The sequence below is a fragment of the Larimichthys crocea genome, chromosome XVII (assembly GCF_000972845.2).
Source record: "Larimichthys crocea isolate SSNF chromosome XVII, L_crocea_2.0, whole genome shotgun sequence".
In the NCBI taxonomy this organism is placed as follows: Eukaryota; Metazoa; Chordata; class Actinopteri; family Sciaenidae; genus Larimichthys; species Larimichthys crocea.
Window position 1 is genome coordinate 14,844,761 of NC_040027.1, and position 23,380 is coordinate 14,868,140.

Here is a 23,380-nt window from a genome sequence, read left to right on the forward strand (position 1 = left end):
CTCATAGGGAAATTCTTTTTGTCTTTATGTATATTGATTGGCATACAACTTTTAAATTCTGTGTCACAAATACAATTAGAGAATTAGGTTTAAAGATAGTACATAACATATACCCATCTAAAGCAAATATATCAAAATCCCTTGACATCGATAACAAATGTACTTTTTGTAAAACCGAACCTGAAAGCGTAACTCTTCACTTTATTTTATGGTTGCCCGTATAGTAGCACATTTTGGAAAGAACTTTTTATGGTTGCCCGTATAGTAGCACATTTTGGAAAGAACTTGAGAACAACTTGTGTAAAACAAAACATAAAAAAACAACATTATTACTTATTTTGAATACAAAGAAAAGAAACCATGTATTATCGTCAGCCTCTATATTTTATTATGGAAATTTCACATCCATAAATGTAAATTTCAAGATTCATCACCATCATTTAAGCTATTTCTGATTGAAGTTGATTATTATTTTAAGTCTCTTCAGTTAATTAATAATTTAAAAAAAAAGATATAATAATAATATGGTATATGATAAAATAATAATAACCTGTCACAACAGTTATAACCAGAACTTTATTTATATGTAAGATTACAAGTCTGTCACATCTAAGTTTTATTTTTGCTTTTCTGTTTTCATGCTTTCCCCTTTTGATTCTTATTATACTATCATGTAACATGTGCTATGTTTCTATTGTACAATGTGAACTAGTATGACTGAATTCTTTATTTGTTTGTTTCCCTCATAGTTTGACAAAATAGGCATGGCCCCCAAACGACCCTGGATTTATTTATTATGTATGTTTTAACAGTGTAAATGGCATGTGTAATCAAATAATAAAAATAAATTTTAAATGTGCATGTATGTACTTTTTGTTATAATTAATTTTATTTATATTTTTATACATTATCATTTAGGAGTTACTACCATGTACTACGTGCAGAAATGTTTATTTGAATAAAGTTTTTTTTTTAATATACAAAACATCAACAACAGCCGGAACCGGACGTGCGTAGTTGTACTTCCTTGTTGACATGCCGCGTCAGTAAAAGGCGGGTAAATGTGAGGAGACTGTCTGTTGGATAATAAGTTTATCATCATCAGACAGAGAGAGAAAGAGAAAGTGATGGCGTGTAAACGAGGAGCTCTCATCGTCCTGGAGGGAGTCGACAGAGCCGGAAAAACGACGCAGTGCAAGAAGCTGTTCGAGGCGCTGCAGCGGAGCGGAAAGCCGGCGGAGATGATGCGATTCCCCGGTGAGACCCCTGAACTTCAGCGTGAACCTTTCAGGTGTGCGGCATAGATGTAATAACGAGGCATGTTGTTGTTGTTGTTTGTTGGTGCAGACAGGACCACGACTATCGGGAAGCTGATAAGCGCCTACCTGGAGAACAAAAGCGACCTGGAGGACCACACGGTGCATCTGCTGTTCTCTGCGAACCGCTGGGAGATGGTGTAAGAGTCCTCGAGTACTTGCAACCAAGTGTTATTTATAAATGTTAAGCTGCAGCAGTGCTAACAACACACAGACATTTCCAAGTGCGCCCTTATTCCAGACTTTATGGCAGATACTTTCCGGTTTTCAAAATAAAACGTGGGTTTTAGAACACTAACCCACGCAGTTGTTGTCATGTGATTTTCATTGTGTTGCTGCTGTCTGAGTTGTTTGGGTCCTTGGGTAGCTTCAGGCTGCTCACTGATGTCATTAATGGTTTGTTTGTTTCCCTCCTCCCATCTATAGTTTTTTTAAGAGGCATGCGTCCAGGTGATTTTCACCTGAGAGTGCTATTTTTGTCTTTATGTCCCACAATTGTCTTCACCAGACGAGGCTCACATGTCCCAGGAATGGGTGGACCAAAGAACAAGTTCCCAGCTCCATTATTTTTTTTTTTGTTAGGAAATTTCTCGTTAAGGATTACCAGATTTCTTTTTAAAAGGGTCCCCCATGCTACCTTTTTATCAAATTTGACGTGATATTATATATTGGGAAATTAAAGAAGAGTACTACAATTTGGCATACAGTGTTGTACTTTTACATAAATAGATGAAAACTGTATTTTATCCGGGATAAAATATACCCAACGTTAGTGATGGTGTTACTAAAATTAACGTTAGTGTTCTAGGGTTAAATGCATTAAAAGTTTATTTTAAAAATATAAAGAGAGACGAGCAGTTAGGACGTTATTGTGTTTTTATAAACTACCAAATTATCCAATAAATCAGGCATGGGCAATCTGTTTTTATTTACAAAGGGCTGGTGTGGCTGCAGGTTTTTGTTCCAACCAACCAAGAGCACAGTTTGACCAATCAACTCTGTCAAGACTGAGATCAGGTGATTTAAATTTAGTTAAATTGATTTAAATTCAGTCAGATTGTCAAATCTGGTGTGCTGCCGCTTGGTTGGAAAGGAAACCTGCAGCCACACCGGATTCCCCATGATTGCAATAAATGGTCGTAAATATAATATAAAGTTATTTACACACACTGTGATATCAGAGATGGTTATTGAAATGTTTTTATTCATGAAAATAAAGCAGGAACCACAGCAGGCTTATACTGACTATGACGTCCTGTTGAAAGCCCGTTTACTAACATCAAGAATGGCTGCATTGTATTCAGCTCAGTTCCTGGTACTGGCTGTGTTGGCTTGTTTTTTTTTTTATGTCACTTAATCTACCTGTGCTTTTCCTGCAGTGACAAGTCAAAATGTCAGCTTGTCATAAAGAGTCGGTTTGTAAGAGTTCACTCATTTAGGTGAGGTCAAACCTTCTGCACTAGTCATGCAGAAAGGTTTTAAAGAGCCAAGTGGAAGCATTGAAAAGTTACAGTAAAGCCTTGTGCTGTCTTTTCAAAAACAATGTGAACGGATCATCAAGTTCTACCCTGATTATAATTGTTGGTGTGGATTACAGATCGTCCCCGATGCTTACCTGACAAACAAAATGTTCAAAACTTTTTTGTGATTGACTTATTGCATGTTTTGCATGTAGCATGGACTGAAATATTCAGCATTTCCCTTTAATGCAATGTCTTATTTATGTTGTTTTGTTATTATTAATATTTATATTAATTATATATTTTTTTGTCAACAAATTTCACGAAGAACCAAAACCTTTTACCCTGCCAGCAAATATTGTCTGTGTAGTCAAGAGCCTGAATTATCATGTTCATTATTAAAAGCCACACTGTTGCACTGGGGGAAACTACGATGCACACAATAGTTTTTTGGGAGTTAAGAGATGGTTTGGTATTGATCTAACCATCCTAAAATGTTACTATAACGTTCCCGACAAGTCCCCAGCTCTTCCAGGAAAGTTTTTATTCCATCTGAAGAACTAAACTACATATTTGTGTCACGTTTTTTAAAGATTTAAGACTTCAAGGATTTCAAGCCACAGACAGGGCAGGACATGATTTTGGTCTTTTCATGAGATTTGTTGACAACTAATACGCCAGGTTCATCCTTTAAAAAACAAACAGAACTTTGAGCGAACGTACTTGTCTTTCCATCTCTGCAGTCGTCTTTATTAGCAATGATGCAAACACCAATTTTAGTCATGAGCGTTGATAATATATCCTCTAGCCTGCAGCGTAATAAAGTGATTCTGACCACAGGCCTTTAATGAAGAAGAAGCTGGAGCAAGGCACCACTCTGGTGGTGGACCGGTACGCCTTCTCTGGAGTTGCTTTCACCAGCGCCAAGCCGGTGAGTGTTTTCTCAACCGTTTCAAACTCTGCATCCATCAGGCTATATTATCAGACACGTGTGTGTGAGAAGCAACAGAAAGTGTGACGCCTCCTTTTTTTTTTTAGGGTTTCTGTCTGGACTGGTGCAAGTCACCCGATGTGGGACTGCCACAGCCGGACCTTGTTATGTTTCTCCAGCTCAGTCCGTCAGAGGCGGCTCTCAGAGGCCAGTTTGGAGAAGAGAGATATGAGAAGAGCGATTTCCAAAGAGCAGTTCAAAACAAATTTCAACAGCTGATGAAGGATCGTTCGGTACACTGGCAGGTACGACGCAGGTCTGGATTGCAGATCCATTTAAATCGATAAAAATAAACAGCTTGTCATCTCAATTGTCTGTTCTAGGTAATCGATGCTTCTCAGAGTGTCGAGGATGTGCACAAGGACATCATGACCCACAGCCTGAATGCTATCAACTGCGCTCAGAACCAGGCGCTCGCAGAGCTCTGGAAGTGAAGCCGATATAGAAAATATGACACTTTTGCACACGACGGCCTACTTTACTAACTGCGAATAGAAAATGCCTCAGCTTGTTTCATACCAATTGAGTAGCACCATTGTCCATCAGATTCTTAATTTTATTTTTAGTTTTAATCCTCTTACATGTTCTATTGTTTGTTTTTTTTGTTTTCGCCACCTGTCTATATATTGTGTTGATTAAATAAATAATCTTCAAATGAACTAGTGTATATGTTTTAAACTTGGCAAGGATACTTTGCATGAACAATTAATACAACTTGTCTGCAGATTTGACTTAATTTGGTTTCATTACAGGCTGTTACAGACTTCAGTTATTAGTGACAAACCGCTTTAAGCCATGGGCATCATGTATCTATACAACATAAAACTGTTATGGCAATTTTTTTTACTTATGGAGTCAGGGAAAGGCACCATATCACTTCAGAATAAACATTTAAAGTGTTAAGACTCAATATGGAAACACATGTATGTGAAAATGTGCATACAGAATTTTATCCTGAGCTCCTGCTACGGCTTCCACCAGGCAGTCTCAATGTTGGATACAGAGAGCATTCAGTGGCTGTTTTTGAGAAGAACGCTGTGTGACACACACGGACTAAACCATTTTGGAGCTGGACTGGCTCAAGAGGTCTCCAGTTAATGTTCATCCCCTCAGGCTTCCCCTTCCGATACAGAGAAGAAACAGAATCTCTCGCCAACTGTTCGAGAACAGTAAATCATTGTCCGTACGTCCCTCACAGGGAAAGGATCTCAAACTCTTCGTCTTCCGAGTCAAAGAACCGCTCCAACCTGTCCGAGTCCGAGAAATCTGTGAAGTGAGGGTCAACACATTAAAAGAAAAAAAACAAAACATTAAAATTCATCATCGATAACTGGATTTTTTTTTCTGGAATATATTAATGCACAAATAAAAAAGCAGTTCATTCACCAGGAGTAAGGTTAAGGGCGTCCACGCTGACCATGTGAGAGGGCTGACTGTCTACTAGTTCAAACATGGGCAGGCCGCCTCTGTTGCACGACAGCTGGAAGAAAATGACATCATTTTAATTCCCACCCCCCTGAAAGGAAAATTATTTAACTGCTATAAAAGCGCAACAAAAGAGCAGTGTTCACGGAAACATACCCTTCTTATGCGCATACACCAGTCGTCAAACTCGTCCTCTGTTCTACAGAAGAAGCCCTGGCAGAAACCAGAAAACAATCGGCTATGGAACATCTGAGTTACCGTGAAAACGTTTCAGCCTGCACACGAGCTTTAGTTTGAGATACACACAGCTCTCCCCTTACCGCTGCGATGGATGGGTCCAGTTCACAGATGTGCATGCGGCAGGGTGGGTGCTGACAATGGTACGTCTCATCGGGGACCTGGCCGTCTTCGTATGGTTCCACTGCGGGCTGAGTGGTGTGCGGGTCTAAGTAGATGAGTTCCTCGCCTGGGGAGTGGGTGGAAAAAAAAAAAAAAGATGTGTACAATTAGACTGTTCTCTTGGTGTTAGGACAATTAATGTGGTGAGTATGAGTGTGCAGTGCACAGCTGAGTGTTTATTTCACAAACACAGAGACTAGACATACCGACATAACCAATGAAGTAATGGGCACTGTTGGGTTTTCCCCCAATAACACCCAGGGACTGAGGCAGCATGAAGCATTGCTGTGAAAAGAGACAAGAGGGTTTATCTCATCCCAGCTGTGGCTGACGTTGTCTCAGTGGTAATTCAGGTACCTGTTTTTGGCTACAAATGACAGGATTTAAGATTCTTAGTGCAAGTTCAGTTTCTTAAGTGACTCGCAATGTGGGTAAATCTACAGCAAGTACACCCAGAAGATCACAAACCAGGTAACATGAAGTCTGTTGCCATCAGGATTGACCAGAGAGGGGGGAAAAAAATGAAGTTGCACATCAACTTTAACGGTGACAATCTCCAGATTTGTGTATAAAATGTGATACACGGCAGAAGTACCTCACCTTGAGGGTTTCAATGTAGGCTTCATTTATATCACTCAGGCCCAGCCTGAGGGGGATGAGCAGGACCAGAGGTTTCCACAGAGCCGTCTCCTCCTCAGCCAGGGCGCACGCCCCCTCCAGGCAACCGTTGAGCTCTCCCGCTCCCTCTGGTTCAGCGCAGGCTCCTGCCATGTCCAGCCACGGCATGCAGAGACGCTCTGCAGTGAGAAAAATTGATCTATTTGTGGCCTTTGTTAAGGAAAACTTCTGGTTATGCGGTTAATTTAAGTATATACAATCAATCAAATGGAAGCTTTCAAATCAAAGACTTGCATTTGCGCATGGAAAAGTACAAAATGCTGTTGTTGGATGAACTTTATTTCGACTAACATTTGAAACCCAGAAACGTTTTTCTGTGAGAATAGCAAGATTTAGCTGGAATACTACTTCTGTAAACAAACACAGATGTTCCACAGTTTAACCCGGAGTACAAACTGACTGAACACTCACTGATCTCCTCGATGACCACGGTGTTGTCCATCGCCACGTGTACGACTAGTCTGCTCCACGTATCGAACACGGCCAGCTTCCTGAAAGCAGGGCAGCACATTGAGACAGTCACGCGTTTGTGTTTCTTTAAGTTGTTTTAAACCGCCTCAGAGTGCGGCGGCATCTTGTCTTTTTGTTGTTCGTTGACGGTGGGATGGATGATTTCATGGTGAGAGTGAAAAAGAAAGACATCATTGTATCGCGCTCGAGCACAAGAATGCACTTTCCTGCTGCCACTTTCGCACTATAGTACTCACTAACTATCGGTAGTGCTAATGTGCTGATAACCATGTGGCCACGAAGGCAGTGAAAAAGAAAACTGGAGAATGTGGATGTGAAAACTGCACGACTTGAAATGAAAAAGGAAAGGATGGAAGATGATGCATGCAACACATTTGTTAGGTGAGAAACACTGAATGTAAACACAACTTTTATTTGATTACAAGAAAACTCTGCAGGGCACCTTTAATCTTAAATTATTAAGCAAATAGTTTGCTGTACTTGTACATTTTTATATCCATGTACTTTAAACATCTCGGACTTCATCTTCATCAGCCAAGAAAAGCACGTCATCTTCGGCTGTTGGAATACGTGGCATCAATCCTACAGTAGGTGCAGTCCTAAAAAACTAAATCTGAAACGTGTAGCTTCTTACTTACTTTAGAACTTGGGCAACTGTGTTTGGTCCATACCACTGGCCTATAGGCTTTCCCTCTCCGACTCCCATTTGGGCTGCAGCATTTAGAAACATAAGCATAAACATTTTATGGAAACTCCTTTAGGGCTGTCTGAGTGAGTCCTCTATAAGAATTAGAAAGGCTTGACACTCACTACTTACCAATTTGATGGATGGAATAATAGCTGTCTTTTTTGTCAATGAAGGCGTTGAGAATGCTGATGTACTCTTCTCTTTGTTTCTGGCCTCTGGCCCATCTCCACTCTGAGAACAAAAAGCCAGTTATGAAGCCTGTTTAATACGAGCTCTGTTTGGTATAGTCTGCTCGTTGGAGAAGAGCTGTTAGTGCCACACACTGATAAAATCTGGTGTCATCTACACATACACACACATAAGATATTATCTTATCTATCTTTGTGTTTCTTAAAAGTTGTCTTACCTCGGCCTAAATGTCTACACACCAAGGCCTCGCCAAGGATCATCTGGCCGCACCGCAGCATACATCCCCATCCTGTATCTGATGTTGGTCCTGTCCCACCTGTGACACATTCACGAAACACGCGTTACTCAAATGTCATCAAGTGTAGTTGAGGTGCTAAAATAAAAAGAAACAAACACAGATTTCTTCACTTACCGATTGGTGGGAAGTTTTTTCTGTATGTGAACCACAGTCGTGAAGTGACATCTGATAAAATCTCATCTTTCTCTACACGAAGACCAGAAATCACAGAATTACAAAAGTGTATACTCGCTAATATGATTCATAGTAACTTTAAGTTTGTTTCTCTCTGTGTCCTACCTGTGAGTGCATTGTATTCTTCCCCTAAGATCCACACGGGGTCTGAAGTCTCAGGAAAATCTTCAAACTCTCCAAAGCGAAGTGTGTCGTACGTCAAGGTAGCTGCAAAAGAGGAACAAAGTCAACTGGAAGGTATGTGAGGAATCTACAGAGAAGATCGTCATACTGCTTGTCAGGTTGTTGACAACTAATGACTTGTTGCAGCCACTAAGCGTGTGAGTATATCTGGAGAAGACTTCCAGCCATTTCCTGGAAGGAAAAAAAAGTTCCTACCATTTTAAATATGTTTGTTTTTGTAGATTAACTTATGCCTTATTTAATATGCAATGGAACAAGTGAAAGAGAAATCTCCCTGTGGGAAAAATAAAGTATCAAGTTTAAAGTTCCTCCAGAGTGCCATGTCATAGTAACGCAAACACACTTTACTGATGAGCCTGAAAAACGTATTTTAAGTCAAGTCGAGTCAACTTTATTGTCAATGCTACAAGTTAAAAAGATATCTAAGAAAAAATACGGCAAATCTAAAAGATATAAACAGTATAAATATGACAAATATAGAAGCAGTATAAACAGTGAGATCTATCAATAATAAAATATGTATACAACAGTTTTTTGACTGGCATAGTGCGTAGGTTTGTAAAAAGAGTTTTTAAAGTTTGTAAAGTGGCTGGTGGAATAATCCGGCACATCGGTTGGAGGTTGAAGGTTGGTTGGGAACGGTAAAATTTGTCGCATCAGAGGCCGAGATATCTTCACTTTTAGTCCTTGTTATTGATAAACACTCAAACTCAAACACTGACACTGAATCCTACATTTCCCATAATGCATCATCTGGTAAATCTTTCAAACTTTTTTTTTTTGGTGACAAAATGATTCACACTTTCCAATAAGTGAATAAAGTACTTAAACAAGTACTACAGTGGTGACTTTAATGAAGTATAAAGTACAGCAGCAGTGTGTATCTGCAGGCTTGTCACTGCACCAGGCTCACAGCCAGGTATGAAAAAAAAGGGGGAAACAGTAATGGGACACCATTACAGGGGACGCTTCCTCTTATGAAAGACAAGAAAAAAAACAGAGTTTGGCCATTTTGTGCCTGTTATAAACACACTGGAAAGAGTATTTACATGAATATAAAGTTTAAAAAAAGCAGGTTACTCGAAAGATGCAGAGGGCTGGCTCACGGTAAAGTAGCTGCTTTTGAAAAAATATCCTATATTATAACAAATACTGATAAATATTATGAGAAATGGGGAATGTTTTTAAGACTGTGTTCTTTACAGGGTAGCTAAAATATTTCTGCATATATTGTGGAGGTGGACTGGATGTTATGCAGGGATCTGTTTCCCGGAAGTCTCAACTCAACTCAAACTTTATTTATAAAGCACATTTAAAAACAGCTGAGGTTGACTCAGTGCTGTACAGGCTAATACATATAATTAACATATAATTACAAAAACAAACAATAATTACAAAACTCTACTTGTGGTCAGTGAATTTCATATGGGACAACAACAGCATAGTGATTGTTTCCTGGTAAATTGACTTAACATATTGAGCATGGACTGATGGATCTGTATTTCATTTTCTATTTGTTATTTTTATGTTTTATTGTCAAAATAAGATCAATCTATCTATGCATGAAAACATAGCTATGGATATTATATTCCATGTTTGCCTTATTTTGTCCCACTGTAGATATAAAAGGAGAATTTTTAAGTTACAAAATTAAAAGGTCTTTATTTTCAGGTAATTATACATGCTTGAATTTCCTTCCGGATCAATAAAGTATCTATCTATCTATCTATCTATCTATCTATCTATCTATGCATGTAAACATAGTTATGAATATTATATTCCATGTTTGCCTTATTTTGAAAATAAAGTCCCCAAATCTTACACACTGAACCTTTAACAATTCTTAGAGCTTCTTCTAGTTAGAAAATTAAAGAAAGTTAAATACCTTCTTCTGCATGACAATCAAAAAATATCATTATTATTATTTTAAAGGTCCAGTATTTTTAGTATTTTTTAGTAAGATTTCATTTTCTATTTGTTATTTTTTTATGTTTTATTGTCAAAATAAGATGCATCTTTTATCTTGACTTGGCCTTATTTTTTTATTATTATTATTGTTTTTTTTCCACTGTTCTCTTAGTTAATCTTGTAAAATGTAAATTTTTTCCACTGTTCTCTTAGTTAATCTTGTAAAATGTAAATAAAACATCTGAATCATTTAAAAAAAGCAGGTTAGTCGCTCATGACAGACAGGAAAAGTTGGCTGCTGTCATGTTTGGACGCAGACAGCTGTGATTTAAAGCTTCACAGCTGAAGAATTAAAGCGTGTACTTGCAGTCGAATAAGATAAAACAATAAATATGTTAATTATCGATCAATTAGACACGATATAACCTCTTTAATCGGTGCTAAACAACAGTCAGCCTGATAACTTGGTGGTGATGGTGACAGTGCATCCTGGGCGTTATCATGACGGCTTGGCGTAAACAAACCAACAACAACAACAAGAAAAAAGGCACATTATAAAGAGACATGAGCTGACATCAGCACAGGTGAGTTCTGCACACAGGTACAGGTAATCCCGCCGTTGTCAGGGCGGGAAATCCGCCACATTTACAACAACAACAGCAGGCTAAGACGTTAGCTCCCCTCATCACTGTAGCAGGCCACAAAAAGCAGCGTTCAAGACCGGCAGCTGCAGCTGACAACCCCGCTGTGACAGAGCGGGTCTGTCCGCCGGGACTCAACCTGAATGTGTTGTTGATGAATTTAAAAGCTGAGCTCGTTGCAGCAGAAGAGAATAAATGTTATTTTAACTATAAAAAATCTCCGTTTACCTGCATCCATCCCGACGGTCTTCACCCTATCTTGTTTGTTGTTCTCTCCACTCTGACCCGGCTCGACCAATGGGGAGAGAGAGCTGCGGTGGAATGTGGAGAGAGGCGGGACACGCCGTGCGACATCCAATAAGATCTGAGAAGGGCGGGGTTGTTTTTTGCCCTTAGCCAATCAGCAGCGGGTAACGTATCGTCCCCGTTGAAAACAGTGTAGGGTGACAGACTGAAGGACATAAAAGCTCCACGCTGCTCCTTTGTCTGACCATGACACAGCGACTGTACACGTAGATATCTGTCTCCTGTTTAAAGGTCCAGTGTGTGCGATCACTGCAGTCTCCTCACATCATCATTAGTGTGAACAAACACTTGAAAGACTCAGTTTATCAGAACCAGAAATACTTTAATAATCCCAGGGGGGAAATTATTTCTGTTACAATACTCCAGTATACAAACAAACAAAAACAACATATGTAAGAACAAAATATATATACATATATAAACCATATGAATGTATTAAAGGTATATAAAAGATCATTTACAGTTAAATAATGTGCAACAACTTCAAAAAGTGTGTCAGATTGCAGGCAGATGTTGGTTTGCAGAGGGAGCGATGTATAGGACAACGATGCTGACATGCGGGATCTCTCTCAGCAGATAGTATGGTCGGAGTCCAACGGCTACCAGGCCAACATCCGGGCTACAGAGCTGTTCTTTAGTTGCGATGTGACCGGGATTACACCATCTGCTGTTAACTGGAACGGCAACCCATTCACCTTTCCGTTTACCGCTCTTGGTACAATCCTGGTCGGCCCTGACACTGTGAAAGTCCAGTATTTAGTTTGTCTGTTCTGGGCTACTGTAGAAACAAGATGTTTCAACATGGTGGCCCCCATAAAAGAGGACCCGCTCCCACTGTAGATATAAAAGGAGAATTTTTAAGTTACAAAATTAAAAGGTTCTTATTTTCAGGTGATTATACATGCTTGAATTTCCTTCCGGATAAATGCTAAGATATTTAAACTCTACTTGTGGTCAGTGAATTTCATATGGGACAACAACAGCATAGTGGTTGTTTCCTGGTAAATGGACTTAACATATTGAGCATGGACTGATGGACCTGTATTTCATTTTCTATTTGTTATTTTTATGTTTTATTTTCAAAATAAGATCTATCTATCTATCTATCTATCTATCTATCTATCTATCTATCTATGCATGCATGAAAACATAGTTATGAATATTATATTCCATGTTTACCTTATTTTGAAAATAAAGTCCCCAAGTCCCCAAATTAAAGAAAGTTAAATACCTTCTTCTGCATGACTATCAAATCATTATCATTGTTATTATTTTAAAGGTCCGGTGTTTTTAGTATTTTTAGTAAGATTTAGTAGTTATTGGCAGCAATGAAATATAATATTTATTAGAATGTTTCCTTTAATGTATAATCACATGTAAATAAGAATTGTTGTGTTTTCTTTGTCTGTGCACAGGCTAAATATATGACACATTTCTAAAAGCCCTTTATATTTACATTTATTTACAGCGGGTCCTCTTCTTAGCCCTGAGCAGACAAACAGAACACTGATCTACATAGGGCCTTTGGCAGCCAAGGAGGAAGGACAGGGTGAGGCGTAGGGGAGTATTCATTTGGTTTTAGTCTGCAACTTTACAATCTTTACAATCTACAGTCTTTTACACCAAGGTGTTAGCTGACCTTAGAGGTAAACACAAACACACACACACACATTACACACAAACATCTGTCAACGTGGCGTCGCTGTTGAAAGGTTTTATGGTTTGCAGTTTCAACCCCTAAAACCTTCAGTAATCAACTGCTCGGGTCACACAGGGTGCTGTTGTGCTGCATGTTGGTTCAGTGGAAAGTTCCTGCTGCAATAAATGGTAGTGTCATTGGAAAAAGCCGTGTTGACCCGACTATTTCATGTCAAAGTGGCTGCTGTGAAAAAAGTGTATAATCAAATCTTTTATTTTATTTCAGTTCCTCCATCCAAAGGATACTTTACTGTAAACATCCAAAAATGGCGCTCAGACTACGGCTGAGGTCAAACAAATGAATAAAATACAGGGAATAAAGACTTGACGTTATTATATGACGTCCATCTACTTTCACAAATAACCAAAACACATCCCAGGAGGCCAAACATGTTTACATCCTTTATGTTATAGATGTAGAAAGATTGTTAACTTGCAGGTGGCAGCATGATGGTGCAGCAAGAAGGTTCTGGGATCAAGCTCCACGGCTCAGGCCTTTCAGTTCCACTTTCTGTGCAGAGTTTGCATGTTCTGCCCTCGAGCAGTCCAAAGACATGCAGGTTAATCTGTGACTCTAAATTGCCTACAAGTGTGAATGAATGTGTTTGTCTCCATGTGTCAGACCTGTGATGAACTGGCGACCTGTCCAGGGTGACCCAGCGTCTTGCCCAAAGTCAGCTGGGATTGGATCCAGCTCCCTGATGAGGATAAGAGGTTATGGAAAATGAACAAATGTTCACTTTCATTTTTTTTGAGTCACTACAGACAGACTCAAGAGAAAACTGAAACTTTTTACATTTTGTTTGAATAATGTAACTGAAAAATAGTGCGGACACTTCAAGATAACTACACAAAGTTGTGGTTAGGCCCACAAACATCTGGCACAGAACTTTTACATTACATTCACTCAATAAATTTCAGTGAACACGGTTTGAATACAAAACTTCATTGCCTAATGATCATTATTGTATAAAAAACATCTGGGTAAAAATCAGCTGGGATTACATGTCTGGAAAACAGCTGCTAAAAAATCTGCTTATTAACAATCAATCAACATTTACCACAGCAGAGTTAACACAACAACAATTTATTATTGTTAATATTTACAGTTGCAGATGACTTACAAACATTTGTTTATATTCTAGGACTCCTAGTGCTACCTGCCATATAAAACGACATTATTCATGGAATAAATTCTACTTATAAAAAACAGCCAAAATGTTATCAAAGTGCTCGAGAAAACATACTGTAACTTACCACAGCGATATATTACACGTGCCTCACAGTGAACAATGAAGAGAGAGAAAAAGTTGCATTAAGTCTATAGTGCTCTCTGAAATACTCAAACTCAAGACGGACTGTATGGAAATTATAGGCAGATCCTGCAGCACTCCCCCAGTAGCTAAAGAGCACAAGGGAAAGGCAAAACTTTGTATGACATATTTCATGTTTTCTCTTCTGTTGTGATACAGAATAACATGAAGAAACAGCTGTCGGTAGAGATTTAACATTTAACCACCAATATCCACAAAGTTAGATGTCAGTCCCAGTGTCGTAGTCAAGAACACCCAAGACCAGAGCATATCAAGACCAAGACTTTGAGGGTTTAAGACCAAGACCAAGACTTATACATTTTCTAAAAGATTGCAGAATTTACATACTGCTGTAATAAATAAAGAAATGCAGACAATTTCAAGATGAGACCTTCAAAAAGTGATCTGGAGACTAAGACTGCTCTCGAGTACTACAACACTGGTTGGTCCTGTTTGCTTTGAAACATTTGAATTGTTTTTCCTATATAGCAAGGAGTACTGTTATGAACCACTGCACACACTAAAGCCATAAATCAAAATGATTTGGCCCATTTTTTAATTCCCTTATTTAGGGGAAAATATGCTGTATTGGGCCATATATGCCATCCAGGTGAGAAGTGAAGATTTTTGTAAATCCTCTTGGGTGTCCTCAGTGCCCCATATTCTCCATTACCATTTCCAACCACTAGGTGCAGCCAAACCACTTCCAAACAGGCAGTTCTGCCAGAAAGCTAAAAACATTAACAGTGGGTGAGTTTATACATTCACATCAAACATGTGCCATAATACGACCATTCACAATAAATAGAAAATCTAGTAGAGGAAGCAGAAGAAGCGAGGAAAGTCTGTGAAGTGATGAAGTGTTCATCAATAAAGGCTCAGTGCAACATGAGTGTAAACATAATCCAAAGCAGTGGTTGCTTTAGTGAAGTGTTGGTGTTGGAGTTGGTGGTGGTGTACAGCGATGGTCAGTCCACTCAGAGTCCAGTCTGTGTCTTTCACTTCTCTCTGAGGAGGTACAACACGGTGGCCTTCAAATAGTGTCCAAAGGCACAGACAGCCGACACCAGCCAGTGAGAGCGAAAGTTGGGATCACTGTTCACCACACATTTTGTTACATCCACCTGTAACAACAGAGAGGACGCAATGAATGAATAAATGAATGAATGAATCAATCAATCAGACTTGATTTGTGTAGCATTTTTCATACAAACACAATAAAATAGCCCCCTCCCACCTTTATACGACACAAACTGGCAAACTGTGGAGACGCTATTTTATCCTTTTGCATTAAGGAAACACCAAAGGCAGGTTAAAAATAAATAAAATAAAAAGATATAATAACAATATAATGTAAAGATGTATAAATAGATAGACAAAAATAAAAGAAACTAAAAAAAACATGTTAAATGTATAAATAGATAGACAAGCTAACTAGTAAATAATAAGAAATCAATAATAGTAAGTAAGCCTATATATGCCTACATACATACATACACACACACCATAAAGTTGGAATAATTTTGTTTGCAGACACATTCCTCTTTTTATTCCCGTTAATCCATTAATCAGGAATAAATCACATTGTCACAGTCATTTCCAGAGAAGAGGTAAAAAATATCTGATTCCAGTAATCTCAGCAGCGTCTACAAAAAATGGACTTTCATAGCTAAAAAAACCTTCATAGATGAAATTCCACAGTTAAGTGTCAGTCCTGACACTAAGCCCGTCTCCCTCCTAACATCATCTCCCAGTGTTGAAATATTACAGTGAGCGCTTGGACTCATTTGTGCTCATGAGGTCAGTTATACAATGCACTGCTCTTCATTTTTGTCACACTCCACTTATCTTCAAAACAGAACTGACTTGGGAGCCCTGCCTCTGAGAACATGTGTTCATTTGTTCACTTGTTATGCTCTTTCCAGCAGAGCAGAGACAGAGGCACGTTGCCAGGCCTTGTTCCTTCTTGTCCCAGAGTTTATTGTTTCTGCAGGATTTTATCAGACAGGCTTTTCCCATTAACGGGATTCAACACAAGACTCATCTACTGTTGTCTCAGGCAGCAGCTCTAGTTTGTAAAGCAAACAGTCTCAAGTGAAATCCGAGTTAAATCAGGAGAACGATTCCATCAAACTATTCTTATGTCGCGTTCACATCAACTTTCAAAGAAGTTTTCAGAAAACCAGACATATCTGATAGGGTTAGCTGCTGATTGCAACCCCTTCATCTCACCATCTTTGTCCGAGCACGAAGGAGAAACTAAGGTGTGTGCGAAAAACTCGGAAAACTCTCTGGAGTCGGCGTTTTGTTTGTCTGTTCTAAATTACTGTAGAAACATAGCGTCTCTACATGGTGGACTCCGTGGATGAGGACACCTGAAGATATAAAAGGCTCATTCTAAGGTAAAAAAAACAAAACTGTTCTTATTTCCAGGTGATTATACACTAAAAAAAACATAGTTATGAATGTTCTATTTAATTTCTGCCATATTCTGTCCCTAAATATTACACATTCGACCTTTAAGTACTCCACACTGATCATTCTTTGATGTATTTGCTAAAATATTTCATGATTTCTATCTTTAATTAGTATTATATTTGTATCTCGTGATTTTATTCACATTTATACTGTATATTAATGTCATATATTTTCTGTTCTAGTGGCTTTATATTTTTCTCTCAAACCAGCCAGTGTATCTGCACCTGTGCGTCATATTCAGATAATCTTCAGATATGATGAAGAGTCGGCACAGTTTTTCATTTTTATTAAAGTAAAAAGAAGAACTTGAGAAGTTGATGATTCCAACTTCTCAATATGACGATTTTCTGCTTTTCTTTGCTGTATATCTGTATGAAGTGAATATGTTTGGGTTTGGGACCTCCCACCTTCGTAGTCAGACAAAGATGGGAATTCTATTTTGATGTTTTTTTAGACCTAAAGACTAATCAATTAATCAAGAATATAATCATATATAGATCGCATACCCATACACCTAAAAATATAAACTTTGCTGGTATAATATTAATGCCGGGACATGCATATGTGGAAGGGTTAAGTGATTTTACAGTGAGCATGACATCATTTGCCACACCCAGTATGCCACCTTCAGTTTAACACAGTGGAAGTAGACGCCTTAGAGTTATAACACTCGCACGAACATATAATCAGGTAAAAAAAAAAAGTTTCTCTTACCCAGCCGCCTCTCCTTTTCAACCAGGAGGTCAGGCTCTTGCGGACAAACTCCCCCATGCAGTCGACAATGGTATGAACCATCGCTGGATGACCATGGCGAACGCAGTCCACTGCCAGGGCTCCTGCCACGGCGTACAAGGAAACCACTTTCCCCCACGTCACACCTGACAGGAGACAAGTTGTAGGAGTGTTTGAACTAAAACTGCATCCTCACTCAAAGGTTTATGCAGAGTGCCAATCATGCAAATGGAAAAAGGTTTGTCCTTGTTTGATCATTTAATAAAACATAAAGTTGGGGGCAGCAGGCAGGCAGTACGACTCGCTAGAGTAGCGAGCAGATCAGTTTTCCAACTTAGTTCACACTTAGCCATTTACAGTCAAAGCTTCAGACTATTTCTGCAGTGTTTACATGTCCAGCACATAAAAACTGAGCCTGAACTCCATTCATCTTCTGCAACTGTCTCTAGAATCTCGTAAACGGAGGTCATGTTTCTCGTTTCTCTTATGTTGTTACATTTATCTGTGAGGTGCTCCAAAAATGGGAGAAGAAACTAAAACATGAAAGACTTGTAATAGAAATAAAAGGTCTGAGAAGTCTGGCAGCGATCGTACTCTACCGGTTATACCATTAAATTTCAATCAACAAGGTGGGAGAAGGATGAAGAAGAACGCACGAAGGGGTCATAAAGCAACAGAGCAAAAACAGTTTTAGTCTTTGTTATATAATTGTGATAGTTTTCAGTGTCCTGAACGAGGTCATAAAAATGCAAATAACGGGAGTGCATCACACAAGATGTCCATGCAAATCAGTTTGAACTGAATGTTTAAAAGTCATCAGGAAAGTCAGCGTGTGGGTGTTAAAGCAAGATAAAGAATCCTATCCACACAAACTGCTCACTTGTTTTTTTTATTTTATTTGCTTATATCTGTTATTTCCTTACGTTCCTATTTTCCTTATACATTTCTACTTTTTTAGCTTATGACTGACTTAAAAAACTGTTGTAATCTATGCAGCAGAGGCTGATATGTTCTGGCATTTAGTTCCTGTGACAGGTCAAGCTCTAAAAAATGTGAAGGATTCAGCCTACACAACATTTCCCATAATGCAACTAAACCCTCCTGGCTGTTAAATGCTCACCTCTTTCAAACTCCTCATCCCCAGTTTGTAATCAACCAATGTGTAAGTTCAGTCTAGTGCCCCTTGACATTTCATTGTGCAACCCTGTGTTGTAAAATGACAATAAATGAACCATGAAATCATCACGGTGGGTTCCACCCCAGGAGCTTTGGCTGATACTGTGTGCAGACAGTCCAAAAGTTGTGCTTCAGTTAAGCTGCTGTATTAAGATGTGTCTATGATGGGGAAAAAAAGGACCCAGTTGTCCCATTAAGGTAGGACTTGCTGATGACTTTGTCTCTCTGGCATTTGGCACTGGACAGGAAGTTTACAGCAGGCTTATCAAAGCTGTTTTCACTGAAAACAGACCAACTATGTCTGGAAACGACACTGATAAAAGTGGTGAGACTGAACCAGGCTCAGGTCGAGGGTTATGAAACTAAAGACACTAAAACGATGCTAAAACGCTCCATAGAGCTGAGGGGAAGTGGGAGTCAGATGAAATTTCTCTGTGGGTTTGACACAATGAGCGACAACTTTCACATTACACACAGTTTACACACAATTTGATCCATTGTTAATGTGAAACTATTGACAGCTTTAAATAAAAGTTTAAAAAAAAAAGGATCTCATACTACACTGCTGCATGACATAAGTGTGGGAGAAAAAGTTTTGGCTGGAGTTTATCTGTCTCTGACATTTGTGTCTGAGCTCATACACATTATTTGTGGTTGTAATCTACTGCTACCCATGACTTCCTCTTCACTCTTCACACGGTGACGTGTTTAGACTCTCTACTGTATGTTCAAATTTACACTGCAATCACTGAGACCATATTTTCAACGTGCACACTGAAAGCCAAACTGCAATTTGTATAAATAAACACCCAACTCTTATGTTTGGATTGAAGATGTACTTTAATTTTTAATATGTTTGGTGAAGTCAGTCATTCACCGTGCACATAAATAAGGACTAGACTAACCTGATCTTTGCAGCAGACTGCTTTGTTACATTCCCAAAGGAATAAGCCAGCTGAGGTTCATGACTGAACTCCCTGGGTGGGGTCCAGACTGTCTGTAACAATCACTCTCTCAAGCAACAAGTTAACCTAATATGGTCTGAATGTGTTCCCTACGTTTCCTTTCCTGCAAAGGGATAATGACCGGCAAAAAAAAAAAGAAGAAGAAAAGTTTCTGCCTAACTGAAGAGTCCCGTGGTCACCCTGTAAAAGAGGTGTTTACGTGATAAAGTAGCATGGTATTGGTTAATTTTTAAGAGGTGTTTAAGAGGTATTAATATGTGCAACAGTATTAGTTCTCCAAACAAAGTGTATTGTATTTGCTTCAAGCTCTGAACTTCCTCCTACCCGATGACAATAAAATAAAGAACTTCCCTAAAAAGAGCAAACCCTGTGTGTAATGCTCGAGCATAAACCTGATAAAAGAGCACTAAAGATAGTTCCCATGACCCAGGCTTGTATGCATGGTTATGATTTACAATACAACCAGATTTTTTTTTATGTGGACCTACCTGTGGAGAAAATATCTGCAGCCACAGCCAGGAAAGCATCGGACACAATGCTCTCTGACGCAACCGTGATGTTGAGCTGTCGTGCTACATTACGGTAAACGTTGGGTCGGAGGTACTCCAACTCATCACCTGCGGGTCAAAACACAAGAGAGTGAACTCAGTCAAAAGAGAGACGTGTGCTGAATGTTTGTAGTGCCTCTGGCTTTGTGTTTAGGTTTTACACACAGTTAAAACAAGTCCGAGTAATGTTTTTAATTTTATTTATTAGAAAGAGTCAGTGTTTTTTTCCACTATAGCTATAGTTATACTGGGTCTGAACTTACTGGTATGAACATTGGGTTAATGGCAGCTGATACTGGCTAGATTTTTTAGCAACCTTCAGTTTGATATTATATAACAAAACTGCGTTACTTGGCTGACTTTATTACTCTTCTACACTTGTATTACTATAACAACAGCGTAACATTTTACTTAAATGCTAAATTTTAGTTCAATATACATCAATTATTGTCATTTATTGTCGTTCTTTAGTGGATTCTTATTGATATTTTTTTAAACTATTCTTTTCTCAAGCCTCTGATCTGCTGAAGATATAAAAAGTACATTTTGTTTTAAAAACAACAGCACTCTGGGGAAACCATATTCAACAGACATTTGCTTTCTTGCTGAGACTTCAGTGAGAAGTCTGATACCTCTCTCATGTCTGTTTGTTTCATATGTGGCTTGGCATAAAGATGCAGGATGCAGGAGGAAACAGCTAGAAACAGTCTGGTTGCCTGGCAACTATTGCTAGCCAAGAAATAGCCAGAAACATTTAATGTTGTTTTTACACTCAACTGATCACAGATGCTTTTAAAGGAACAAGAGCAGTGGCTCTTGTTCCTTTAAAATCTGAATTTTTCCATTTGAGCGGGGAGGCTTTGCTGTACCTGGGAATAACTTTTTATCCAGTAGACTTCAAAGTCCAAGAGTTTCATCTCTTTAATGAATTCTGGGCTCAGAGGTTTACCCAGTCTTTGGTCGTCTTTGTTGAGTTTCCAGTGAATTGCATAACTATCCAAACTGGAGGTGGGGTAATAACCACAAATGGTAATGTGAACCCTCAGACGGGAGGAGCCATGTGGAGTCTGTCTTTTTTTCATCTTTTTTTCATACTGGGCAAACATCCAGGGAGGGAAATATTATTTAAATGAAACTGGGCAAACATCCAGGGAGGGAAATATTATTTAAATGAAACTTTGTGACTAATTTTTTTCTGGGGATTCCTGGGAATCTCCTCGGTGAAAATGAAAGTTCATCCTGAATGACGTGATGAAACCAGGATCTCTGAGTCTATACGTGAGTCTAAACAAACCTCCACACCTCCCACTGTTTTTCTCTTTTTCTGGTGATTAAAAAAAACAGCTGTATGTCCCAGTTTCTCTCAAGGAAAAGTCTTTAAAACTGATCGTTGTCTTCGTCCATTCTTTATTGTTAAAATGCTCTTTGTGTTCTTGTGTTGCTTCATTGTTTCTTGGCCTAAACCGTGGTAAAACCACACACACAGTCTTTCTTATAAAAGCTCTTTGTGTGTGACTTTAAATGAACAAATGCAGATCAGGTCAATAGATTTCCTGGAAACATACCAACATCATAACCACTGTGTTCTCCATGGTTGGTATATGAACTGTGTACTGGTAAATACAGAGGTTGGTTAACCCAAGATGTAGATAACTTTAGTTGACATGTGTTAACACTTCATTATACTTCTAATAACAACCTGTGAGAATATTATAGGTATATACGTCATGTCTTTAAATGCTGAACTCACATATGATTATATGATCACATATGAGGGAACAAAGACTAAACTAATGTGCACATGCTTGTAAAAGATCATGCTGTCTTACAAATGACTTGGTATTAAGATAATCTTAGAAAAAAAAACCTAAAGAAATTTAGGTAATGATTAACAAGTAATAATTCTTTCAGTTGTGTCAATATTTTATCTTTTTGTCATGTCCTCACAATCTAACTTAACTTCAATGTAACTTACCCAGCCACAGCAGAACCGACGATATCTCCCCCAGAGTCCCACATGATGCAGTCAGTCCGTGTTCAGGCTTAGACCAGCCTATCCCGGCACGGTTCAGCCTGGAGTGAATGTACTCCCTGCACAGTACTTTAGCCTGGGACACCAGCTCCTTGTCGGTGGGCGAGCGGTCAAACACTTCAACAGCAAACACAGAGGAGCGGCGCAACATCTCCATGCCCCGTGTGTCATCCACCACCGCGGACTGAGCTGCTCGCCTCCCCGCCTGCAGCGCCTCGCACAGCGGCACACGTCCTCCCCTCTGTCCCCTCTCCTTGCAGATAGGAGGAGGACCTCTGCAGATTATCCTGCATAAAAAAGTACAGAGGTTAGTTTTAATAGCCTGGATAAAGAAATCAAACACTGCTGAAGCTGCAGGTTATAAAACACAAGCTGGAGAAAAAGGAAGTTTAAAACCAGACTAGAAAAGTTGTGCATGGATACTGTGTGGTTACACTTTATAATAAAGTCAATGACACTTACCGATAATTAATATGTTAATACGCCCCGACAATGTTCTCCTAAGCGGGCTGCATCCTGACATGTGTGGTCACAGCAGGCTGTTATCAAGTGAAGGTTTGCTGCCACGTAAAAAAAAAACTAAATTCACCCAGTTTATAGTCTGACAGGCTTTCCTTCTAAGGGCACTTAGTCCAAAGGCGGAGATAAGCAGACCAAAACAAGCACCGCCCCTCCGCCCCCATCCCAACTCACACACACACACACACACACACACACACACACACACACACACACACACACACACACACACTCATGCATCATCGAGGACGTATTATTACGTTAAGTGGTGACAGGAGCCTGTTTACACACTCACATTGTGGGGACCTTTGTACCTTTGTAGGGACAAACCCCAGGTGAAGGTGCAGACTTGGGTAAAGAGTGAGAGTTATCAAGGTCAATGTTAGGGTGCAGCTCCACGAAATGAATGTAAGTCAATGTTAAATAACACACACACACACACACACACACACACACACACCTAGTGAGTAACTCCACCAAATCTCATCTCAAACTATTCTTATGTTTTCCAACAGGAAGGAGACTTTCCAAAATAAAACATTCACTTTGTCTAAATCATCTTTAATCTGTGAGTGCTAATCATTGATGAAGTACAAGCTATAAAGCAATTATTAGTATTATTATTATTGTTATGTGAAATGCTACCCACAGTGAATATAGAGTATATAAATAAATAAATAATAGAGGATATTAAAGAATTAATATAAGGGTTAATCTAAAGTAAACTCTAAAAAAATTCTGTTCCCTTTGGAGATCAATAAAGTTATCTATCTATCTGTCTGTCTGTCTGTC

General features: G+C 39.0%; 3 protein-coding genes across 5 annotated transcripts; 1 reads left to right on the top strand and 2 right to left on the bottom strand.

Annotated features, from left to right (window-relative positions):
- The first annotated feature begins 1,013 nt into the window (after positions 1-1,013).
- dtymk (deoxythymidylate kinase (thymidylate kinase)) lies at positions 1,014-4,426 on the top strand. Its single transcript, XM_010739789.3, has 5 exons — positions 1,014-1,257; positions 1,348-1,456; positions 3,617-3,707; positions 3,815-4,012; positions 4,091-4,426. The coding sequence occupies exons 1-5, from the start codon at positions 1,128-1,130 to the stop codon at positions 4,199-4,201; spliced, it is 639 nt and encodes a 212-aa protein (XP_010738091.1). The 5' UTR covers positions 1,014-1,127; the 3' UTR covers positions 4,202-4,426.
- A 6-nt stretch (positions 4,427-4,432) lies between these two features.
- atg4b (autophagy related 4B, cysteine peptidase) lies at positions 4,433-11,155 on the bottom strand. Of its 3 annotated transcripts, none has more exons than XM_010739790.3 (13): positions 11,050-11,155; positions 8,195-8,296; positions 8,030-8,101; positions 7,835-7,933; positions 7,558-7,659; positions 7,379-7,451; positions 6,681-6,760; positions 6,192-6,388; positions 5,798-5,876; positions 5,513-5,658; positions 5,349-5,405; positions 5,154-5,247; positions 4,433-5,033 (listed from the first exon to the last, which is right to left on the bottom strand). In XM_010739790.3, the coding sequence occupies exons 1-13, from the start codon at positions 11,057-11,059 to the stop codon at positions 4,960-4,962; spliced, it is 1,185 nt and encodes a 394-aa protein (XP_010738092.1). In that variant the 5' UTR covers positions 11,060-11,155; the 3' UTR covers positions 4,433-4,959. The 3 variants fall into 3 exon arrangements, with proteins under 3 accessions (XP_010738092.1, XP_019115855.1, XP_019115853.1); XM_019260310.2 differs by having other exon boundaries at positions 4,433-5,048; XM_019260308.2 differs by having other exon boundaries at positions 4,433-5,053.
- A 2,473-nt stretch (positions 11,156-13,628) lies between these two features.
- Positions 13,629-22,676, bottom strand: boka (BCL2 family apoptosis regulator BOK a). The gene is made up of 5 exons (XM_010739788.3): positions 22,532-22,676; positions 22,013-22,356; positions 19,978-20,106; positions 17,331-17,494; positions 13,629-15,262 (listed from the first exon to the last, which is right to left on the bottom strand). Exons 2-5 carry the CDS (start codon positions 22,224-22,226, stop codon positions 15,137-15,139), a joined length of 633 nt encoding a protein of 210 aa, XP_010738090.1. The 5' UTR covers positions 22,227-22,356; positions 22,532-22,676; the 3' UTR covers positions 13,629-15,136.
- Positions 22,677-23,380: the final 704 nt, after the last annotated feature.

Bases quoted from the DNA above. Each gene is read 5' to 3' on its own strand.
- dtymk (XM_010739789.3), top strand. From the start codon at position 1,128: ATGGCGTGTAAACGAGGAGCTCTCATCGTCCTGGAGGGAGTCGACAGA. The intron at 3,708-3,814 runs GTGAGTGTTTTC...TTTTTTTTTTAG, and splicing joins CTTTCACCAGCGCCAAGCCG to GGTTTCTGTCTGGACTGGTG. The intron at 4,013-4,090 runs GTACGACGCAGG...TGTCTGTTCTAG, and splicing joins ATCGTTCGGTACACTGGCAG to GTAATCGATGCTTCTCAGAG.
- boka (XM_010739788.3), bottom strand. From the start codon at position 22,226: ATGGAGATGTTGCGCCGCTCCTCTGTGTTTGCTGTTGAAGTGTTTGAC. The intron at 20,107-22,012 runs GTAAGTTACATT...TTTGACCCGCAG, and splicing joins GTCGGTTCTGCTGTGGCTGG to GTGATGAGTTGGAGTACCTC. The intron at 17,495-19,977 runs GTAGGTCCACAT...GTCTCCTGTCAG, and splicing joins TGCAGATATTTTCTCCACAG to GTGTGACGTGGGGGAAAGTG.
- atg4b (XM_019260308.2), bottom strand. The intron at 6,761-7,378 runs GTAAGTAAGAAG...CCCTGCTTTCAG, and splicing joins ACAGTTGCCCAAGTTCTAAA to GAAGCTGGCCGTGTTCGATA. The intron at 5,877-6,191 runs GTGAGGTACTTC...CTCTTTTCACAG, and splicing joins CCTACATTGAAACCCTCAAG to CAATGCTTCATGCTGCCTCA.